A 25,056-nucleotide genomic window follows, 5' to 3' on the forward strand; every position below is an offset into this window, starting at 1 on the left:
GAGTTTAAAGTCTGAGAGAGAGTTTGTTCTCTATCCAGAGTTACATACTTATACTAACCTAAAATATGATAATAGCAATTACTAGATATGGATGTCCACACTTATAGAAACATGGGACTTTTCATATTGGATATATACTAATACTAACATATTCTAATACAATGGAACATTGATCTTGAACAACTCGGGTATTTCTTATGAATGCATTTCTTTTACTAGTTTCTCCAACATTTTTTAAGAACCTCTAATACGTTGCTATTAGTCTTTCAACTAAAGCAAGCGTTAAAATCCACAAAAAGAAAAGGATCCAACTCAATTTAGATTTCTTATGACGTTCAATTTATGACTGTTTACTACGGATGCCGGCCCAAAATTCCAAATAGAAACGGCTGATATTTTTGTGGGTCGAGCAACTTATAAACGAACATTTGAAAAGTAGTTTTCTTATGATCAATATGTTGTCGTTTACAAAATTGCATCAGATAGAATAATAGTCACGTACTTTAGGTGATTCTTGTTTTGAGCTGCTTTTCCAGTTGCTACCATCTTAATTCTTAAGAATGTTCCACTTCTTATCCAGAGATTGACGTCTCTCTGTGAACATTCTTTCACAATTCCCTTTCAAAAGCCGGACAAGCTTTGACGTGATATGGTATAATGATGAGCTCAACATTCTCAACAGAAGAGTATGAAATTGTGGGCTGCCCAGACCTCCGGCCCTGTTTACTTGGGGCTGTAGTATCGGTGGACTGTATGCTTTGTACAGCCTCCCCCAACTCAAATTTCTGGATTGCATTCTATACACAGTTCGGCATCAGGGCATCTCCAATTGAGGGTGTAAAATTACACCTCCACTTAGGCTCCACATAGAATTCATTAGGATTTTACAACTCTAATTGCATACTAGTATATAGTCTATAAATATCCACACTCTATACTTCTCAATGGAGAAGTGTAAAAAAAATTAGATTTTAAACTCGGACGTCACTTAAAGTGACGCTTTAATTTAAACTGGGAAGTGACGTCCGAGTTTAAAAATTACTTTAGAATTAGAAAAAGACGTTACTTAAAGTGATGTCCGATTTTTTTTTTTTGTTCGGGCGTTGGTTAAAGTGTCGCCCGAGCTATTTATCAACTGATTGCGAAATGTGGAATTCCCCACCTCCTCTATCAACTAATACTCTATTATCTACAGTATACCACCCCTATTGGAAAGAGTTTTTTGACATTTGGAGTGTAAACTTTACACTCTATACACGGTTTACACCCTCCATTAGAGATGCCCTTATGAGCAAACAGCTTTCAATCATCAATCTGTACCAGCAATCAGTTCGACACTTGAAACAAACGGCGCATTCAGATAAGGCTGATTCATAATTTTATATATAGGTCTCATTCGGTGTAGATGAGTTTATCGAAAAGAATGAAAAGTTTCAATTGTTTCAAAAATTAAACTGGCTTTTCCTTCAATCATTCCAATCTCTAAAAAGTGAATAGACAGAACGCTAAATTAGAAACTTCTACCGAGTACTTGTATAGATCGCCAAACAACACACGGCTTAAGGTGGACTGTATGCTAATAAGGAAGATTTTAATCATGGTTTAAGGTTGTAGTATAGAAGCATAGATTGAAGGAAATGGCATCTCAAAGATTTCAGCAATGTACAAGTACCTTTACACCTCTTATAGTTACTGTTAATTGCAGAAAACTACTCATCCTGGTCTTGTGGGTTTCGGCCAATGCCAACAGTCAACTGTCAGCAGAAACAGGTTACTGCGTATATCTTCAACCCTCTAACTTCATGCCAAGTGTTCTGCTAAAAGCTTTAATGTTTTGCCCTATGGTTAAGACTGCACATATACAGGATAAACAGCATACTTCCATTCGTGCAGTCCACGGACCAAACTGCAACAATATACTAATCTGAAGTTCTGAACTTCGTTAGAACTCCACTAGTCACTCTCTACCAGTGATATCCGAAGAAAACCCCCAAAGTGCAGGGTAGCAGCAACGTACATAGTTCTACAATAAATTAGTGGCTGTGCAGATTTATATACATGAACGTTTGCTGTGAAACAAAACATAGAATTTATCTCTGGGGTCAGATAAATTCTATATAAGGTGCAGGGTATGTTGATCTAACCAGATAGAAGTTTATACTTTTGATTCCAATTATCTGGCATGGTTGTCAGACCATGTTGGGTCTCTGAGGAAGCAGAAGATTATAGAATTTATCATGTAAGAAGAAATTTCTACCCTTGCTATCGACAGCTTTTTTCCACCCACACCATCCACCAGTTATGATCTTCTTGAGCTCATCATTACCAGTATAATGAGGATCCAATATAAGAAAGGCGCAGTCACCACTTGCTTCATTGTAGTCAACTCCCAACAGAGTATAGGCAAGAACACCACCACCTGCATTTATATGCCAAACAACAGTATGGTTCAATGAAAATAGGCACATATATTCATTCCCCGGGAACTCGAAATGACAGACGAGACCATCTGCAAAATTGTAAAAGAAATAAGATGGATACTTATAATTTATTATAAATGTCAATATCTAGGCCACTTCGTTGTTTTATTTCATTTTCTCTGAAAGAATAAAGGCACAATTTAACATCCCTAATTACCCACCAATCATCACTGGAGTTCCTTGCGTTTCAAAATGCAAAGCCAACTCTCGACATTTTTCGGGAAGATCTGCTCCGGATCTGACATTCATGATTTTGCAGCTGACCTGTTTTAAGTCAAATTTCACACTCAAAGTCATATATGTGTCTGCATGTTCTCTTGTAACCAAATAAGCTATCATATGGCAACAAGGCCTATTTCTATAAAATAGTCCTGGTGTTCTTTTCTAACTTATAGGAAATGGCACACTTACACCAAGAAGCTTATCCAATACAAAGCTCAATTCAATGGCCCCAATCCAATCACGTGACCCAATAAAAGAAGGATCCTTATCACCAATCTCGACTAGTGTTTCTTGAATTTTCCTGAGAAGAAAAAAGATGCTGTGAATCCCTTAATAATTAGCTCTATTATGAGTTATCAAAGAAATTTCATGCATGCATTTATTTGTAAGAAGCCCTCCCTGAAAAAATTGTGCATTAGCAATTTGAACAGACAACTAGCCAAAAAAGAAAGAAAGAAAGAAAGTCGTAAAGGTGAAAAAACTGAAAATCAGCATTTAAAGGTGAAGGTGGGAGAGAAAGTAACCCAAAACATCATAACTCAAGAGTAAAAAGATTTCACAAAGACGACTTTTGGGGAAATGCTCGTAATCTCAAGCATCTTCATGTATCAATTGAGAAGGCTTCCGCCATCCGTATCAATTTATCCAAAGCCTAAGACTATGGAGTAGATGGAATGGAAGTACTAGACAAGAGACTCCAACTTCATAGGGTGTGGAGTAGAATCCCCTTCCCACCACTTGGGTCTCTCTAAAAGCAAATCCAAGGCCACGCAGAACATGGTGATTGTAAAAATATCTAATAGAATGACCAGTTGGAAACCCAACATGATTTTCTAAAGGGTGGATGCTAACTTTGATTAAATCGACCCTCAATATCATTCCTAATTATTCCATCCCACTTCCTTAAAGGAGTAAGCAAATTGAGAAGAACATTACAAGTCTTTTATAGGGAGAGGATGGAGGATGTCCCAAATTCACCAAATAAAACAAAAGAGGTTATGCATTCCCAAAAAGAGAATGTGGACTTGAGTGTACATACATAGCGCTCACTAATGAAGATCTCTATCCAAACGGTGTTGTAGGTTGGTCATGGATCATGGAATGCCTCTCTAGAGCTATTGAGTGGAACTTGCAGAAGGAGAAGAACACAAAAGGATATTTTAGCAACTAGGAAAAGGCATTCCCAAGGTAGTGGAAGGAAAAAAGAGGAGTTACATGATTTGGTATCTGCAAGCCCATGTTTCAAAGGGGTGACCTACCAAGACTTTATTTGCAATTGGGATACCCTTGTACTGTAAAAGGGCTTGTAGCCGAGCAGAGGAGACCTTCCTGGGTGCTGCTTAGCTCCTTGATTTGTGGCCTATTACTATTACTACTATAATTTCATCATACTAAATAATTGAATTTTACGGATATGGAAAAATAATGTTAGTGAAGGAGTAACACTTACGGCATAAAGTGATCAAAGATAAAAACGGACATGGTCTAGTTTCCTATTGGAACTATTTTGTTTGTTAATGTAATGTAGTAATTGTGATGTAAATTGAAGGCAGAAGCAACTTCAATAAACACACTTTAGCATAACCCTAAGGTTAAAAAGTTAATTTAACCCTAATTTGATGGAAAAGGGGAATTTAGCATAACCCTTCAATCTATACACTTTAATCCGAAAATCACACTTAATATTCTCAATAAACAGCCAACTAATTTGTGAGACCAAAGGTCTTATTTATACTATTCAATCCTCACAGTCCAAAGAATCCAAAATAGAAAGCAACTAAAACTAAACCACATACTACTAGAATAGTAACCACTAATTAGACTAGGTTTATAATAATCCTTTATTACTAATTCCATCGAATTGGGTTTTATTGCTTTGCTTGGTGCATTCCCAAGGAAGCATGAAGCAAAATCCATTACACCCCTTCTTGCATGTTTCCTAAAGAAAAATAAGAAGGGATCCTTTACAGTCTTAGTTGCAGGATCCTTGTATACAAGGTGCCTCACCCACTTCAGAACCTCAATTTTGGGCTCCCCACTAAGATCCTCCTCGAAAGCTTGCTCCTAACTAGTTTGAACCTTGCTCCTAATAAATTGGTTATGTTTATGTATGATATAGCTTGGTCAAAGCCATGCCTAACCGGAAAAAGGATTACAGCTCGTTATTGAATATTCGATAATTAAAAATTAATCCTTTCATTTACGTAATAAGGTAAAGAAGTAAAACTGGTGTATGTTGCATTCTATAGCATTATAAATTTATTAATATGAAACCCTCAAAATATCATTGGTTAATTGTTGTGACTCAAGAAAGATATGAAAGTCTTTCTAATATACATGAAGAGTTGGACGTAAGTATTGTATAGACCCCCACTTTGTGGCTCATTAAGCCCACGAATCCAGCCCAAATCAATTAAGCCCAAGGGCTTAATCCTAGCTACACCCAATAACTGGTTTATTTATGAATATGTCCAGGTCAGTGGCGGAGCCAGGAGGCCTAGGATACGCCCTGGCTCACCCTGAAATTTGGGCTGAGAAAGTTTTTTTGAGTTTGGTAAAGGTGTAAAACTAAAGTAAAGTAAGGAGAGAAATAACTTTGCCCACTGAATTCTCTCTCTCTAGTCTCTACCATTGAGGAAGGGCTTTAATTGTTGTAAATAAAGAGAACTATAGAGGGCTGGCTGGGAAATTGAAATGCTATTTGATTTGACAGGTGTATTTATTAGAAACACATGGAGTTCATTTTCCAGTAAAAATCCAAACAAAGAACTACTATTTATACGAGCAAACAAGGATCTGATACAGTAAGCTGATCATAGTATATGTTTGAATACTTCTATATAATTCTTACAAACTATGTGCATTTTGCAAGGACAAACAAAAAAATAGATACCTAACAAAAAAAAAGGGAAAATAGATATCTTATTTTAGAGAAAGCTATATCAATTAATAAACCAGATAACATAATGAACAAACCTATACAATTAATTCAATAAACTAAAGTCTAGAGGTTAAACTAATTAACCTAACTTGTTGATGTAAGTTGTGCTCCAACGCTTATGAATTACGAAATCTCCATTTCTCAAAAATATTAATATAATTTTAGTTTTCAAAAATATTGACAAAATAAAATAAGAATAGTTAGTTGCATAAAAAAATTATATAATGTATATAGATTAACAAATATTTAACCAAAAAATAACAAACTAATTAAGTTTGTGTTGCGTGTGGACCATAGTTGAGTTCAGTTGAAAACTTGTAGTGGTCAGGGGCTCACCCTGGAACAAATTCCTGGCTCCGCCACTTGTCCAGGTTAATTATTGTAGAAAGATAATGATAGAAGTTCAACGAGATAACAATTTTGGTGACACAAAAAAATACAGTCCTCTTAGGACTCAACCTCTTCATTCATATAAAAACCATTTTTTCTTATAATATGAACTACATTGAAACTTGATCCTTAGATAATAGATCTTGGGTACGTAGGCAGCCATTATTTTGGTTCAGTTTCATCTCTCACAACATCAAATTTCCTCTATTTCTTAGTGCATTTTTTATCATTGGCTCTCGTTGTGTTGAAGCAATTATTGCCGAAACATAATTGACGCCGTCTGTGAGTTTTTTAGAATCCATTATCACGTGAAACAATCAAGATGGTAAGCACAAGAAACAAACCGAGCAGTCAACATAATCCTCTTGCTAATAGGAATCGCAACCCTCGAAATTCAACTCGGCCAATGCAAGAACCGTTGAACAATTGAGTTGCTTCTAGTGGTAGGATCAATTCTCAACATCCAACTGCAATAGCACCGCCGCCGCCGCAAACGGCAGTACAAACGCTGCCATCACCACCCCTAACAGTCTTGCAACAAGAAAACCTACAAGTCGGTAATCCTCCACGCAGTCCGCCATCAGTTCATGGATATGGACGTGGACATTACTCTCACACCAACTAACGGAAAAGGTGATAGTAACAGCCAATACACCCCTAATACGGTTGAGCGTATGTTACGACGAGTCAAAAATTTAAATAGGAACTTGAGAAGAAGCTGGCAAAGAGGCAAAGGCCGGTGGACAATGTTATTAATTCAACTACATCAAGGCGACCACGCAAGGACGCAGGCCATTCCAGTGTATGTGACCGTCTTGAAGATCCACTTCATCATCCTCAACAATGTGCTACTTCTCAAGCACAATCAAATAGTACACGCTCTAAGAGTAATGACCCTATTACTCGAACTTATGAGGAGAATCGAATTGGGAGGGATAACTACTACCCTAGACATGTCCGATCTCAAAGGAAAGATTTACCTCTGAGAAGCAATTTCAGGGAATACTGCCATCCGAGATATGTCCGACATGACTGGGAATGCGGGTATCGCAAACAAGAGCAACAAAACATGGAGGAGCGGTATAATTATACCGACCACCCTGCCAAGGGTGACTACCGGCTTAGACAGGCTAGTTACAGGGATAGATAAAGACAATCACTAGTCACAGCTAATCTTGCGTACCGCCAAAAATCTTTAACTCCAATAAGAGACAATGGAAGGTATCTTTCTACACATGGGCAAGCTGTTCGAGCCAGTACTTTAACTCTGACAGAACAACAGTTGAAAGTTGATTGCAAAAGAACTTAACGATAGAGAGTCAAAGGATGTCAGAATGAAAAACTTGACAGCCAATGATGGCGTACTTGACAAGTTTCCGCTCGACATTCAGGAACCTTACCACCATCCCAACTTCAACCAACCCGATCTTGACTTTTATGATGAGTCGGAAGGAGATCTTGGCTTGCATGCTCTATCATATTAAAAAATAAGTTTGTGTTATGGGGTGGAGATGATCCGCTCATGTGTAAGCTCTTTCCATCAACTCTAAAAGGAGAAACATTACACTGGTTTAGTGAGTTGCCTTCAAGATCAATTCACCAATAGAATAAACTAGAAAATGAGTTCGTTAATCGTTTCCGCCACAATTGCAAGACGCCAAAGGATGTCGACTCACTTCTGAACATCAAGCAACAACGTGACAAAAAGTTACATACTTTTGTTACTAGGTTCCGAAAGGCAGCAGTAGATGTTCCAGAAGTTTCTGATGGGATGCTTCTTTTCGCCTTTAAAGAAGCATTATATTATTAACGAGACAGAAGTTCGAATTTCACTGTAAGGGATCTTTACCACTCTCTAATTAAAGATGTCCCTAAAATTCAGTACGATCTGTATGTTAGGGATGAACAACACATACGTATTGAGGAGAACCTATCAGCAAAAGCAGCAAGAGACAAAAATATTCGGAGTAAAGATTTTACCGACAACAAAAATTCTAAGCCAAAATAAGGACAGTCAGATCAACAACTTCACAATGGAAAGAACGATAATAAAAAGCAAGTCACTTTCAATCGTGATGGTAAGACTCTACCAGAGCTGCAATTGACCCTGCTCAATGCCAAGTATTCTGTTATATATGAAAAGTTGAAAAGTGGGACTCTTCTTTCCATAATGACTATGGCCATGAGATAGAATTTTGTCGCTCTCTACGGGGTCCAGATTCAGAAATTAGTGGTGAAATGACTTTTAAACGAATATCTTACTAAAAACTCTCAACAGGTAGTCGCTGCAACTTATGAGCATGTCATTAATATTTCCATTCTCATGTCGAGTCTCTTTCAAAGAGTCCGAATAAGAATCAAAAGCGTTTGAAAGTTAATTATGTTGGTGAGTTTAATAGTGTCAACAGAGTCGATTTTGTTAAAGGAATTCGGACCGAGACTTAAAACGAAGAGCCCCTACAATTCAAATTATGTTTCGGCAATAATCTGCTTCAACACAACAAGAGCCAATGATAAATAACACACTAAGAAACAGAGGAAATTTGATGTTAGGAGAGATGAAACTGAACCAAGATAATGGCTGCCTACGTACGCAAGATCTATTCTCTAGGGATCAAGTTTCAACGTAGTTCATATTATGAGAAAAAATGGTTTTTATATGAATGAAGAGATTGAGTCCTAAGAGGACTTGTGTTTGTTTGTGTCATTAGAATTGTTATCTCTTTCAACTTCTATCCTTATCTTTCTACTGGACATATTCATAAATAATAAATAGACCAGTTATTGGGTGTAGCTAGGATTAAGCCCTTGGGTTGGACTCGTGGGCTTAATGAGCCACAAAGTGGTGATCTATACATCGCCCTCTCTTTGGTGGATGGGCAAAGCCCATGTGGCAAAAAAGTTAATATAGAAAAAAGAATGGAAGAACATCAGTTTAAAAGAAAAAAATAAAATAGAAAAAAATGTCACCAAGTATTGGTGTGCGTAACCTCATTGTCAAAGGCGACAGTAAATGGCGACAGAAGGTGAAAATTATTGGCGACAAAAGACGGATATAATTAGAGAAAATTATTGGCGAAAATTCTTTCTTAATTTAATAGATTGTGTGGGGTCGGCTAAAAATAAGAGTTGTAAAAGTAATAATATGGGTTTGGAACTTGTTTGGTTATAAGAAGGAAAAAAATAAATACGTAAAAGAATGGTAGGGTCGGCCTAATTGCTTTGTAATAGAAAGTGTATTTTTATTGCTTTTATAGTTTTATATTAAGAGTAAGAAATTGGTTTTGTGACAAGACAGGACCGGCCAAATTGGAACTTGAAAAAGCACATGAGATTTAGCCGGTTTTAATGAAGTAAAAAGACTTGGTAGTAAGTGGACCGGCTAGGTAAAAAAAAAAAGTAAGAGATTGTCTTTGTGTAAGGTAGGGCCGCCTTATTAACTTAGTATATCTTATCCATAGGAAAGAGGTTAAAAGGAGTAGGACTAGCCAATAAATTTGTTTCATGTACTCGTGTGACCGGCCTTGGTAAGGAAAAGTCAACTAGTTTAGTAGGATGTAAGTATGTTTGCCAAAATTAGAATAACAATAAGACCCACTAAAAAAGTTGGAGTAATAAGTTATACTAATTAAATAAAAAAGGAAGGAATTAATATTGTCGTATTGATATGACAGGCTAAGAGTCATGGGTAATAGAATTTGTTTTGGGACTTGGTTCTTGAGCTAGTCATATATAGATATTAATACGATGGCTTCTTGTTAAATGAAAGATAGCCCGTGTGAATACGTAGGGTCGACCTACTAGGTGAATATCTAGATTCAAATTTGATAAAGCTTTGGTGTCAGTACTAAACTAGAGTAGTACTGAGATATGTTAATAAATATTGGAGTGATGTTGAAAGACCAGCTCCACAATATAACCATGCAGAGTCAAAATATTGTAGCAGGGCAATTAAAATAAAGTAGATAATGCATGATAGGCAGTGTTCAACGTCAAGAATCCTAATGCACAGGGGAATTGTACTTAGAATCCTAGTTAAATAGAAACACCAGAAGCCATGATAAATACAACGTTCCACCAAAGGATTATTATATATAAATAGATTAAATAAAAAGAAAGTGAATAGAAGCTAAGAACGAAAACTGTGAGAAGGATTATTATATTGTTTGTTATAGATTTTGCTAATTGGAAGCGAAAATTTGAAACGGTAATGGTGAGAATTCAACTTCAAAGAAGATATATAGACCAAGACAAAAGGTAATCTATATATACAAGGTCAACCAAGAAAGACGTCAATAACGGAGATGAAGAAACGTTTTGCATTACAAGAATTCAACGTGGATGGTGTTAAAAGTGTTTTACAAAAAACCAAAGAAGATGAAGTAGTAGTAACATGGCACCAATTACCGAGCAAAAAAAAAATTATCATATGAGTTGAAATTTTCCTTGGATAATACCGTTGCAAGGATTTTAAAATGGTGGCATGTTACACATGCACAGATGTCAATTCCGTTTTGGTTAATAGTTTCAAGGATGCGAAGATTACAACTATGGTACAAATGAAGATTTGGGTGTCAAGAGCTTTACTTAATTGCAAGGCCTCGTGTCACTCCTAAAGACAATTTTATAATGTTCGACGTGTACTTTAAAAATAGAAGGGAGAGGTTTAGTGGTCTTCCTGATAGCTATAAGCATTGGTAAGATTATCCGTATCGCATATACGAGGGAAGTGGAACACGACAGGAAGAGACATTCCAAACAATTTTACTGGTAAGGAACTGTATGGTGTTTACACATAGGTCGATATTATGTTTGTGTTAGGAAAGGAAGATTTTGTAATAACTTAATTACTAATTGTGTTTTTGTTGTTGGTTGTATTTGTAGATGAAATTCCGCCGATTGATATGGTAGACATGGATAGCAAACCACAAGATAACTTAAAATTTTACTTCCATGGGAAAATACCATATGATGTATTTGACCTAAGTTTCCCAGATGATATTGTTGACTTTGTATGTGAGATGGAGGAGGAGGCAGAGAAAGAGGGTGTGAGAGTGAGGGGCAAGAGAGTGAAGAAGAAAGTGATGAGGGAGAAGAAAGAAGAAATTCCTTCTTTTTTTATTTAATTAGTATAACTTGCATTCCAACTTTGTTATTCTACTTTTGGCAAACATACTTACATCCTACTAAACTATTTGACTTTACTTACCAAAGCCGGTCACACAAGAGTACATGAAACAAATTTATTGCCTGGTCCTACTTTTAACCTCTTTCCAATGGATAAAATATACTAACTTAATAAGGCGGCCCTACCTTACACAAAGGTAATCTCTTACTTTTTTTTTACCCAGCCGGTCCGCCTACTACCAAGTCTTTTTACTTCAGTAAAACCGGCCAAATCCCATGTGTTTTTCCAAGTTCAAATTTGGCTGGTCATACCTTGTCACAAAACCAATTTCTTACTCCTCTTAATATAAAACTATAAAAGCAATAAAGTACAAATACACTTTCTATTACAAAGCAACTAGGCCAGCCCTACCATTCTTTTACCTATTTAATTTTTTCCTTCTTATAACCAAACAAGTTCCAAACCCATGTTATTACTTTTACAACTCTCTTATTTTTAGCCTTTTAGCCGACCCCACAATCCATTAAGTTAAGAAATTATTTCCACTAATAATTTTCGCCAATAATTTTCGCTAATTATATCCGTCTTTTGTCGCCAATAATTTTCGCCTCCTTTGACAATGAGATTATGCACACCAATACTTGGTGACATTTTTTTCTATTTTATTTTTTTCTTTTAAACTGATGTTCTTCCATTCTTTTTTCTATATTAACTTCTTTGCCACATGACTTTGCCCATCCACCAAAGAGAGGGCGATGTATAGACCCCCACTTTGTGGCTCATTAAGCTCACAAATCCAGCCCAAATCCATTAAGCCCAAGGGCTTAAGCCTAGCTACACCGAATAACTGGTCTATTTATGAATATGTCCAGGTTCATTATTGTAGAAAGATAAGAATAGAAGTTCAAAGAGATAACAATTCTGGTAATACAAACAAACACAGTCCTCTTAGGACTCAACCTCTTCATTCATATAAAAACCATTTTTTCTCATAATATGAACTACGTTGAAACTTGATCCCTAGATAATAGATCTTGAGTACGTAGGCAACCATTATCTTGGTTCAGTTTCATCTCTCCCAACATCAATTTTCCTCTGTTTCTTAGTGCGTTCTTTATCATTGGCTCTTGTTGTGTTGAAGCAGATTATTGCCGAAACAAGTATAAGTATGTAACAACGAAAAGCTAACGATTTGTTCATTACTTTTACTACATAAGGTGTAACAATAGAAGTAAAATTATATTATTGCTAATGAAGAAGAAAGTTTAGAGAGAAAAGAGAGTAACGCTTAATTAGTTTCAGCTTTCTCTCACACTTCTTATATAGGGAAATAGTTTGTTTACAATATGGAAAACCTCCAAAAACTCTGGGTCGTGGGGATTACCCTTTGGGTGGGCAAAGTGTCCCATTATCTAATGACTCATGCAGAATTCTAACAATAATAATAAAAATAATAAATGTGTTACTGGAAATCTTAAGTACCTGTGAGACGGAACTTCAACAGATGAGTAATGTTGCAGTCTAAACCATGAGATTAAAGTCTGGAGAGAACGATATGCACATCCCCATCCCTAACAACAATAACAAGTAAAACGCCAGTTAAAACATAAACTTGCTACTTTATAACTAGAAGTGATTGCTATTGTGAAATTCAATCCATGCAAATTATTATCAAAAAAAGAAAAAAGAAAATATCCCTGAAAAATGAAGATAGGTGGGCAAAAGTGCATTTCCATTATCCATTCGCATATGGACAAACTAAGATTTTAATTGTACTTCATGCTATGAAGACAATTAATCTTCATGTGATGATCGCTGAAGCTAGCAAGAAAGTAGTCCTCCTTCACATATCATCTTCACCAATCACATTTTCAACGTCAGAACTTTTCTTTTTAAGAATCCTTACATTTACTCCATGAACAGTGAGTCAAATTACAAAATCAAAATAATTGGTTCGTCATAATTATGAAATCCATCCTTGAAACAATGACAAACCAATAGTTAATGTGATTCTAGTGCTGTAGAAGAGCACCGGATCAAAATCGGTTGTCAGTAGCCACATCTGGATTCAATCGCTTCAGTAACTGATCATTAGATACTGCTGGACTTCCAAATCGGATCATCAAAAGGGTCATCCAGACCGGATCATAATTCAGGATCAAAGACATGATTCCAAAACACGCTAGGAACTGGAATAATATAGAAAGATTTCTTGCCGCTTTGAGATATAGGAAACTTCCATTCTTGTGGTCATTGACATCTAATGAAATTATAAGACTACATTCATTTGGAATACTTATTCAATTAGGGAACCTGGATGGTTTTAGGTAAGAGTTAGTTTTCTATTGAAAGACTAGTGCTTGCATACCAAGCAGTTATAAAAACCCGACTTCATGCCCACATAAAGAGGCAGGAGTAAACTCTTACTAACGCTAATATTGTACAATGAACACGAACTAAATCGAGATGAATAGTGAAAGGTAAGGAACGGACGCTTTTTAACTTAAAAGGGTACATGAACACCAACACATTCGAGTCATGCTCTCCCACTAAACGATGTTTTGGCTTTTATTTCTCTTGGATATGTAAGCATCAATTAACTTGGTTCAACCCAACATCTCTCTAGTTCTTCTTGTTCTTTATTTTATTCTTCTTATTAGAATAAAAGAAAAATCTTCGTGAAGCTTGCAACTTCAGAATTATCCCCATGCAGCCACACCATGTAACATCGACACTCCATGTCTTAAAAATAATCTGTGTTGGATAAATATTCACATATCCATATCGGATATGACACCCAGAGATCGTATGTGACAAACCTCAATTTGGTATTTTGCCGCGACGGACGCATCTTATCAGTGTTAGAAACGGCTAGACATACCCGTGTATCCTAAATTAATCCCGAGTCCTGACACAATTTCCATTTTCTCATGGTGAAAAGAATAGTCATTAGTGTAACATACTGATTATGTCTTTCTAACGTGGCCTGTGGTTTTGTACAGATTCCAAATTCGTCACTCCAAACTTCATTAATGAAATATTTTGTTTTAGCAAACAGAATAAAAATAAAAATATGTCCTTCCAGATAAATGAGCCATAAAAAAACAATAAAAGAATGGGGTTAACTATAGCAATCTTAATATTTTTAATAGTGAATACCAAACACGATTAGGTTGCATGAAGAAAAGAAAAATATATCATTTTATGAGCTGACCCACCCTGAAATTTTTCCAGACAATAGGTTGAAGCCACATTATCTTTTCCACCAAAAGTCCAAAAGAGAGAGCCTCAAGGATAAATTATCCAGTTTTGGGAAGTACCATACAAATGCATGTAATATGCCAAACTTTTGTATGAACTCAGATAAAAAATGCAGATGCAAACAGAGTAAATACCAAGTCCTATCATAGACTACGATTTTGATAATGTAGGACAACAAAAGTACTTGAAGGTGATTAGTGCATTACAGAGTCATCAAACCCATCTTGGAGGTAATGATAGTATTCATAAGAACCATCCACCCGAGAGACGAGGCCTCCAGATACTGCATTTGAAGTAAACAGAGTATTCAAGACATAAAATACATACAAAAGAAGCTGAAGGGGTGAACTTTTGTTGAATGCCAACCAATAAACTTTAAAGCAAAAGTACATTACAATGATGTTTACATAAATTCATTTAAAACAAACTAACCACCACTGCTTGGAACTTCACCATGTACATCTTTAAGCAAGTTTGAAGCTGCAATCACATGAAACACAAAGACGGAGTTTAACAGTTTATTTCACCCAAAACCTACAACATAATAAAATAATAAGAAATATTAGGATTACCATTTCTCATCAAACTATTCCCTGATACACCTTTGTGAGTGGAAAAGTTCAGGGCATTAGCCACTAGCAAGAGAGGGCGATCCAAGGGTAGTCCCAGTCTTAAGTGTAGGGATCTTCTAACTTCAACTGCATAAAGGAGAAATAATAGTCCGAGGAGATCCAGATTTCATCAGGTGAGCAATAAGTATTAAGCACAGATAACTTACTGATGAAAGTACCAAGTCAGTAATTGTATTATGATCCTTTCTTTCTTTTTTCTTTTCCTTTTTTTATTTATTTATGAATCTGAAATTAAATTTCAATGATATAATCAAATTACAAAGCAACCAAAAGGAGTATAAAGGACCTATCTCTCGCACCCTTAGTCAACCCAAGTCCGAAAACCGACTACTAAACTTTTACTTGGAGAGTACATAACATGATATCAGTTACAAACAAAATCTTTTACATTTTAGCTGCCTAAAAGCTGAATTTCCACCTGCCTATTAAACAATAACCCCTTTTTACATCCAAGAATTATCTTATGGAAAACGCTTTCTTCTTGCCCATAACCCTTTCTATTGTGGCTGTTTAACAGCTGATTACAGAAAATGATGAGTAACTAATTGACTTGTTCCATGGGAAAAAGATCCTCCACTTTCGAAATACTTTAACATCTTTGAAATTAAAATGTTAAAGACCTGAAGTAATGAAATTTGGAAAGCCCTTACAAATCTGAACTTCCACCTTCCAAAAGTGCCCACACACTATTAACTAAAACCAAAGTGCCCACACACTATTTACTAAAACCAAATAGCCCTTCCATGCACATACATACACGTGCACACACACCAGTAGTTCTTAAGGGCATGGGCGCTTGAGCAATCATCTGGAGCAATAGGTCAGGGTCTTCTCATACTTTCTTTGCCGTCGCAGTAGGATAGCGGAAAACAAATGATATTTTTGAAGGGCTATCAATGATGGAGAAACTGATTATCACAAAAAACTGAAAAAGGTGATTCCGCTATTATTAATTAAACTTTGCGAGGAGCTTAAGGACACTTCTCTTTATTTATCTTTCTTTTATTAGATAGATAAGAAACAAACAATTGTTGGAAACTTTTTTGTCCAATGGAGTTGGCGGCTAAATCATCTCTTAAAAAGGTAAAAATAAATCATATCCCATATAAATATTTTGTTTATAGAAATTTCATATCCTAGGAAATGCATTTGCCATGTTTTGTGCAATATATATAAATTTCATAGTGACATTAAGTCATGATTCCAGCTCAATGACAACCTACCTCACGTGAAGATTGTTTTTGCGGTGTTTGGTTTTAACTAAGGCATCCTACTCACCCATGCTTTTTGTCTCACAGAGTCAAAGGTTTAGGTGTAATTCCGGTGTTCTTGAATCTTGACACGATTAAAACACTTTGGTAACAACTTCCGTTGTACTTCTACTCTTTGACATCTCAATAACTTTGGTAGCACTAACAATGTAACAACTAACTTTGAAATTACCTTGCTTCATCTCTGTCTCCCCATAACTGAGCTCATAGATAGTTGTTACTGGATGCATAATCCCAGGAGGAAAAAAGTGAAATGGACTTGGCTGCAAAACAAATGGACTTCTGAGTTAGTTCATCAACATACTACAGATATCTTATATTACAACTCTACAACGCATAACACAAGATTTTACAAACAGCATTTTCATCTTCAAGGCACATGAGGCATAAGCCCCAGTCCACCTCAAAGGGGAAAATCTTACTTTTTATTTTTCTTTCCGAACTATTTTCCATATGAACATTGAACAATGCTATTTTGTCCCTTAAATAAAGATTGAGGGTACTCGTGAGAAGAAAAGGTAGTTTTATTTATTTTAAATGGGGCTTAAGCCTCAGTGCACTAACCTCCCAAAAGACTTAAGGCAGGCCTCTAGGCATAAGCCTCAGAGTGTTTTTTGAAACACTCGCAAAAGACATAAGAAAATCTAATAATTTAGAACAACAGCATCATCTATCAGCTGATATTGCGCCATTTGCGTTGGAGTCAATGATGGAACGAACTGTCATGCCTGCTCAAGAATCTACTCTTCGCCAAATAGTGGCCCTGCTGTCGCTGCCCTTCAAGCAATACGGTTTTCGTATGCGAAGCAGATGATGAGAGCTCTCTGATCGCTATATTCATGCAATAGCGAAGGATCGAAGAGCAAAGTTACGGCTATATGCTTATACTATCACACCATAATCATCATTAAAGTTATATGAGGAATGCTAGAGAGCTGCTGCTCAAGCTAATGGATATAAAAGTTTGAGATAAATAGAGGTCAATATTTTTTATCCACGTCCAGCCAAAGGAATCTCACAACCAAATAAAAATTAACTATCTGTCTTCCACCTTGAAAGGCTGAATGGGATTATTTGACAACTTATGTATTCAACTAATTATTATCCTCATTGGATACCGGTTTCTCCAGCTCACACTTCAGATTACAGCACTGGAAAAGACAGCTCATGTTTTTACTCCATTTTCATTATGAAGATGTATATCATCGGGGTCCCGGTCCCGTCATATGTCATCACAAGAAAAGTTTATGTTGAACACGAAAGTAATAATTTCTCAAAACAAACAAAAAGGCAGAGAGAATCCTCATTGGATATGCCTATCTCCCTCCCAAAAAACAATGGGGAAAAAATATGCTCTAATAGAAAAGGCTTCAATGGTTTTTTAATCAAAGAAGATAAGGAAGGTCATCTCGCCGTCTTATGCTTTTGATTTTACTTTTCTTTTTCTTTTTCTTTTCCTTTATTCCTTAACAACTTTAAAACCGTATCCTGTTACAAATCACACCTATTACAGATTTCACTCCTTCATTCGCCTTTTCTAGTAATAGTTATATATAGATCCTTGCGTTTTGGGAGCGTAAGACAACACTGGGATGAGTCGGTTGTTGTTAGGACTCGAGATGTGGAAGAGGAGAGAGGTGTTAATAAAAAGAAATTTCTTAAAAGTCTGACTGAGATTTGAGAATGTCCTTTGAGAGGTTGTTTTACTGGGAAAATGCATAATCCTCCAGAAAACAAAGTGCGTCTGGACAGTCTTCATCATGGAGACCGAGGTATTAAGTAAGATGACTACAATATTACTGGTGTACTCGATAGCTTCAAGGTACCACTCAGACAATGAAGTTTTAACATGTGCAATTCGTGGATGATATGATATTCATTCTTAGCGTGTCTTTGGAGAAGACCCCCACACTCAAGAATCTATAGGTGCAGTTTTGAATGGCAAATTTGGCTAAGCCCAAACTTTATAGTGTGGGAGAAGGTCCAAGTTTGAATGAGATACCTACATTAAATTTCATTCTTTTTTAGTTTTTTTATTTTTACTTTTTAACAGTAAAGTATAGTTTTATTAATATATATCTAAACAAGGATAAAATAGGATGAGATATCCTATATTGCAGTGGCATAAGAAGAGAGAAAGAAAAAACACAAAACAAAAAAGGGCAAGTCCAATCAATTGAAAATGAACTCACATCTAAACAAAAACGCCTCAAGTGGTATGTCTCAGGTCTCACTACGCATTTTCAACCAGAAAAGTGCTTTGATGGCCAACACAACTTCATAATTATTGTTAAGCCAAAGTATTTGGTTCCTCTCCAACCAAATACCCCACAGAAGAGCAAAAGGTAAAATTGCTCCAAAGCCGGGCCCTTCTGAGAATGGACTCTTAAGTCTCATGAGGCTAATAACATCATCACCAAAACTGGATAAACGCAAGAAACCCCAAACGACCTCCTTGATACGTCTCTTACTAAGATTGTCTATAGTCAAGATTTTACCGAAAGATGCACACCAAACAAAACGGCAACCTTTGGCAGGACTTTAGAAATTCCTGAGGTAACATGAACGATCGAACTGGAAAATTCTTTAAGTAAGAAGCAGCATATAATCTAGGGAAAACACGTAACAAAGGCCTCTCATCTAACCAAACATCCTCCCAAAAATAGATGTTATCTCCATTGCAAATCAAATTTTCTTGTGAAACACCTCTCCCACTTTTTGAACACCTTCCCACTTTTTGAACACCTTTCCAAACACCACACCCATGTGTTATAGTAACTTAACCACTCTTCCACCCTAGGACCCCACTCTCTAAACCTAGACACTACCACCTTTCTCTAAAGGCTGGCTATCCCTTTCCTCCCTGTACCTCCAAAGTGATTTACCAAGCAAAACTAGGTTAAAGTCACAGAAGCTCCTAATACCTAACCCACCATTCTGTTTAGAGAGACACCCACTCCCAGCTAACCAAATGAAACTTGTGCATCTTATCACAGTCATCCCAAAGGAAATTCCTAATCCCCTCTAATTTAGCAACAACGCTGTTGGGTATGTAGAATAGGGACATAGTAAACAGAAATGCTAGAATAAATGCTTTCGATCAAAATCACTCCAAAGGCTTTGCACAAAAAGCGACCCTTCCACCCAACTAACTTACATCTAAACCTCTTGATAATTGTATCCTTAACGGAGCTCAACTTATAACTAGCTCCCATAAGAAGACTAAGTATCTGGAAGGGAGATACCATGACTACAAACTACAAAGGAAGCCAAACTATCCAGATTATCCACAAGACAACAACACTCACCCCAAAGATAGTGTTCTTGGCCATATTCACCTTAAGACCCGATGTTGCCTCAAAGCAACAAAGGGTGTCCCTACAATACCTCAATTGCTCTAAATCGTACCCCACAAAAATCATTGTACCATCCACGAACTGAAGATGAGAGATCAATACCTGATCCTGGCCCACTCTAAAACCTTCTAAAATCCATGACCTATTAACCGTCTCAATCATTTTACCAAAAACTCCCACGACCATAAGGAAAAGAAGAGGGCTAAAGGATCCCCCTGCCTACGAGAAGTCATAAAAAAATCCCACAAGAGAACTGTTTATGAGAATGGAAAAAGAGGCCGACAAAACACATCTTCTAATCCAACCTCTCAACTTAACCCAAAAATACATATGCATCATAACATAATCCAAAAAACCCAATTCACATGATCATAAGCTTGAGCAAAATTGATCTTACATAGTATGCCAGAGTTACCACTCCTATCATCAATGGCCTCGTTGCATTTGACACCCTGTCCAAAATTTCACGTCGAAGTACAAAGGCCTTATTTTTAGGATCGATAAAGTGTTATTGATATAATTAAAGTATTACATCAACACTCAGAACATTAACAACCTACTGTTCAAGGACCAACGGAAGACCCAGACACCCATATACCCACCACCACGTTACCTGCAAAAACCCCCAAAAAGAGAAAGGAACGAAAAACAAAAAATTACAAGTACAACAAGACCAAGAAAGCTATAAAAGAAACAGAAACAAAAGAGAAGGCCAAAGCCTAAGCACCACCACCACAGTGACACTTCTATCCTATCAACCCTCCTCTTCACCAACCTCCTACCCAATCAATTAATATGTTCAGAAAAAAGTTGATGCCATCAGTTGAGGAACACATATATTACATGTGTCCTTAGTCTCTCAATAAGAAACAGAGTTCTCTGCAAAAAGAACAAGGTTCTCCTTGTCATAATTGATTAAGGATTTGGTCTAGTGCTGTTGTTAGTTGACCCATCACAAAAACTTTTGGGCCGACCGTTAATGAACCTACTTACCCATAAAGTTCCAGAGCTGACCCTTGTTTAATTGTTTGTGGCTAGACCAACCTACTTCTTACTGACATGGTTTGAGCTTTAGACATGCACAGAAATATGTATTAGGGAGGGCAGGACACCACTGAGCACCAAGGTGTGGTTCAATGCCTAACAAAAACGGCCAAAAGCAAATCAATGAAACGGTATATTCACATTTATTCTTATCAACCAAACTTACTTGTGGAGTCTAGTAGTTCAAGGGACACAAGGAAAGAGATTAATAGGAATTCAAACAGAAGTTGCACAGAGTTGCATATAAATAAAACTCAGAACGCAAGATTGAGAAGTTAGGGTTTCGAATCCCAAAAGTTCTTATAATCAGAATTCTTGATAAAAATGAACAAAAGGTGCTTACAAGGACTCAGACTATTTATAGTGTGACCCTACAACCCTATGATCCTACCCATCCATATTATAGTAAGCTTTAAATCTCAACCCACTATTTCTTTTAGTAGTAACATGCTAGTCCCATGAGTTTTTAAAAAGATTAGACTATAAACCATAGCAAAACAAAATAAAGAAGAGCACCAACAAAACAAGCTGATTAGTGGGTCCATTTCGATGCTCTTGCATCACTTACTACCAGTAGACTACTAAAGTTTTTCAAACCGACAAAAGCAAATAATATATACGAAGAAGGTTGATCGGAATTGTTCAAATGTGATCAGATACTAACTCATGTTGCACAAAATGAAGGTTGTCCCATGATGGAAACAGATATGTAGAGTTCACAGTATTGTCACAATTTACCAAACTACAATGAAGTTAAATAATATTTCTATAGCTCAAGAAGAGCAGAAGAAAAAAGGACGAGAAGATGGAGAAGAGGAGAGAAATTAAAGTAAGGCTTTAATTGATTTTGGCCCCTCTCACACACATACATAGACATAATAGGGTCTACATCCAAATATACTCGGGAAAGGACATAAGGGGATGGACCGTTTGTAAGCAACATGGGAAATGTCCATGAATAAAAGAACTATAACAGATAGTGCAGACCAGCTACATTATATCCTATGCGTTGGAGATATGATAATCCGATAAAAAAAAAAGTATTAAAATCACAGTAGGTTTCATAACAATACCGTGTTTTAGTGATGCCAGTCGAAACTGTTTTTCTCTTTCTCTCTAGTTCTCATTTATTTAAGGAACTCTGTCCACCTAACTCAGTTTCAATTTTTCACACAACACTATAAGATATCAGATCTTATCTCCCATGGCCGACAATAGTAGCGAGACACCTTAGTTAAATTGGCTTCCTCTTAAATGAAAGATAGATATTGTTTGCTAAAAATTGAAAATACCATAATCTCGGACACGTAACCTGACCTTGGACTTAACCATCAAAGGACTGTAATTCAGAGTCCACCAGGGTGGACAAGATATGGACTGTACAAGTAATTCAAAGATCTTTGTGTTGCTACACTACTTAATTCCATTCGAGAAAAAACTGCTGTTAATGGAAAGATTAATCGGATCATATGATGAACACCTACCTTAGGATGTTGCGTTAAAAGGTTAGCCATGATGTCTTTCTTTATTGAAATCAACTGATCTACTATTCCGGGAACAATCAACCGAGATACAGCATAAGCCACAGGAAGGTCTTTCGCGGCATAGCAGAGCACCTCTATCTTAAAACTAGAAACTACATGTTTTGCAGGTTCTGAAGCTAAAAATTGTCATAATAACTAATTAGAATTATATTAAACATCAAAAATATTACTTCCATGTAACACAACTACAGACACAAAAGAAGAGAAAAGTTCCACACCAGGAAATCAGTACCTGGAATATACTCGGCAGTAGGCGCAGAACAATTTGGAGGGTTGCCAGATTTATTGAAGAAGATACTCACTTGAATTGGATCTGCACTCTAACCAAACAAAAGTGTAATATGAATAAACCATGTAAGCTTGCCACCAAATTTACCAAATGACACATCATGATATTTGAAATAAATGGTATCTACCTCCCTAGAAGGTTTATTCTTAGAGCAGAAGGCTGAACAGAAAAGAGAGTTTCCACGATCCTCAGAAGTGTTTTCACAGAGAATGGCATAACTAGATACATCTTTTTGGAAATTCAATTTGGCACCTCGAACAATAACGGTTCCATTTGTTTCTTGAGCACCTTCAATCATGAACACAACATTTGGATCTCTCAACTTTACAATGGTATCATCAACCCCAGAAGAAAATACACGTTCTGAATCTAAAAAAACGAGTTAAAAAGAATGTGTCAAAACAACAAAAACAACAAAATGCATAGCAAAGGAAAGAAGAAAGTGAGTAATACCTGCTGGATTGTGTACAGGAAAACATATAGGAATTTTCACGTCCAATCCACACCTAAGTAAGCAACCTCTTTCCCATATGTAATTTTCAGGGGATGAATCTTCATAAACAACAGAACTAATAGGATCCATTCTAGTAGAATCAAAGTATTGAATTTCTCCACTAGTCACATCTGCAGAAGCTCCAATGACGTGGTCATCATCATCACGACGAAGCAACTTTCTTAATTTACGAGCGGATTCCACAGCTCTACGGGCATTCTCTTCCCAATTATTATTCTGATTACCAACAAGTAGTGCACCAATAACATTGAATCCTCGTAAGAGTAAAGATTGAACGTTGTTTGATTCTTTGGAATAATTGGGATTGTTTGAGGATTGAAAGTGGAGACATTTGAAGGTGGAAAGGATGGTAAATTGCGGGAAGAAAGGAGACCCTATTAGCCATTGAATACTTTCTTCTTCTTCTTTGTTAGTGATTAATATTAGTTTCTTACAAAGAACCCTGACATGAATGTCTTTCTCATTATTTTCCATTTCCTTTCCCACAAAAATCACTCCCAAAAACTCGGTGTCTCAGCTGCAAAAAAAATATGATGATCAAACCAAGCAGCAAGAATTTATACACACACATTTGGCAATCAATACTATATCATGTCACCAAGACAACAAACCAATCTGGACCACGGCCTAAGAAATAAAGCAATGTGTATCAACAAACCAATTGGTAACCTAAGAAATAAAGCAATGTGGCTTCAAATGTAATAATATATCAATCTAAGAAAAAAGAATAATAATTTTCATATCCTCGTATTGACCAATTGATTATAGTTTATCATCCATGTTCAGAATCAACAACGCAATCTCGTACCCGTTTTTTGATTGCAGAAAGTCACACCGACTTTTTGGAATTTGGACCCAGACTGCTTTCACTGTCTGCAAAATCTCCAGGAAAATCGTATTTATAAGAAACGAATTTGGTTATTTACCTTTTGAGCCCTCGTTATTAGGGACTGGGACTGGGGCCGGGGTAAAATCGGAAGTTTAACCACGTGGTTTCTTAAATTGGAAACTTGTGGACACGGTCAATCCGTTTATTTGTTGACCACTCCACCCTATTCATCCAATACTTTCCACAAAGAACTGTTTTTTAGAAATCACTCACAGAACCCTAGTGTTTTAATTAAAAAATAGAAAATCTTGTGTAAGCTAGAGAGTTAAATTATATTTTTATTCACTAAACCAATAAAGCATGCTTTGTTTACTTTTACTATAAATACACATACCATAAATTCAAGACTTTAAATATTTTGTTAAAATTTTTGCGAATACTTTTTATTACTTTATATACCGTGACAAAACAAAAGCACTAAATTTAATAAAAATAAGACTTTATTCCTTTGATCATCAAGTCAAAGTCCATAACTATTTATTCTCAATTTCTTTTTCTCACTTATTTCTTATAAATTATATTTTTAGAGCCAAGTCTAAAACTAAAGGTTTCCTTCCACACCATTAAAGCAAAAATCTGAGCGGACATTTGTAACATAGAAACCAAAAACACCCTTTGTCGGAAAAATGACATTTGTAATCTCAAACCTTCTCCATCACTTGTTCAAAAGCCAATATTTTCATTTCCATATACAAAGCTTGAATCACTTTTAAATTAGAAGAAATGTAAATTATTATATTTGTTTGAATCTATTATAGAAATAAAGAATGAGAGTGTATTGCCCCAAAAGTATTTCAATGTTAAATGTAATTTGCAATCAAGGTCCTTCATATTGTGGATGCATTTTGTACATGTGCAATTATCTACATTTTTGTAATATAAATGAGTTTTAAAACTGATGTAGTAAAAAAAAGAAAAATATATAAGCCCGACCCTAAAGCCCTTAAAACTAGGTCGGCTAATTAAAAACCGAAGGGTTTTAAATGTTTTGTACTAGCCCGACTCCGACCCATTGCCACCCCGACAAAATAAAGTTGGAAAATCTTTTTTTTTTTTCCTTAAATACCATTTTTACCCTTATGTGTTTTATATCAA

General features: G+C 36.2%; 1 protein-coding gene across 4 annotated transcripts; it reads right to left on the minus strand.

Moving 5' to 3' along the window:
* Positions 1–1,572: 1,572 nt before the first annotated feature.
* Positions 1,573–24,023, minus strand: LOC147488280 (Peptidase C78, ubiquitin fold modifier-specific peptidase 1/ 2). 4 transcript variants are annotated; one of them, XM_086571185.1, is made up of 15 exons: positions 23,881–24,023; positions 23,012–23,589; positions 22,686–22,927; positions 22,502–22,589; positions 22,210–22,385; positions 20,242–20,294; positions 20,079–20,133; positions 16,498–16,588; positions 14,995–15,120; positions 14,855–14,902; positions 14,629–14,705; positions 12,644–12,732; positions 2,892–3,003; positions 2,642–2,744; positions 1,573–2,509 (listed from the first exon to the last, which is right to left on the minus strand). In XM_086571185.1, exons 2-15 carry the CDS (start codon positions 23,544–23,546, stop codon positions 2,190–2,192), a joined length of 2,115 nt encoding a protein of 704 aa, XP_086427311.1. In that variant the 5' UTR covers positions 23,547–23,589; positions 23,881–24,023; the 3' UTR covers positions 1,573–2,189. The 4 variants fall into 4 exon arrangements, with proteins under 4 accessions (XP_086427311.1, XP_086427312.1, XP_086427314.1 ...); XM_086571186.1 differs by having other exon boundaries at positions 1,573–2,419; positions 23,881–24,022; XM_086571188.1 differs by lacking the exons at positions 20,079–20,133; positions 20,242–20,294 and having other exon boundaries at positions 1,573–2,419; positions 23,881–24,022.
* Between the last annotated feature and the right edge of the window lie 1,033 nt (positions 24,024–25,056).

This window comes from Coptis chinensis, chromosome 7, assembly GCF_015680905.1.
Source record: "Coptis chinensis isolate HL-2020 chromosome 7, ASM1568090v1, whole genome shotgun sequence".
Classification (NCBI taxonomy): domain Eukaryota; kingdom Viridiplantae; phylum Streptophyta; class Magnoliopsida; order Ranunculales; family Ranunculaceae; genus Coptis; species Coptis chinensis.

What these genes read in the sequence shown, in the direction of transcription:
- LOC147488280 (XM_086571185.1), bottom strand. Translation starts at nt 23,546, where the DNA reads ATGGAAAATAATGAGAAAGACATTCATGTCAGGGTTCTTTGTAAGAAA. An exon ending in TTTTAACGCAACATCCTAAG is followed by an intron (nt 20,295 to 22,209) that starts GTAGGTGTTCAT and finishes GGGTTTTTGCAG; the next exon opens with GTAACGTGGTGGTGGGTATA. An exon ending in TGGTAACTCTGGCATACTAT is followed by an intron (nt 16,589 to 20,078) that starts GTAAGATCAATT and finishes TTTGTTTTGCAG; the next exon opens with CCAAGTCCATTTCACTTTTT.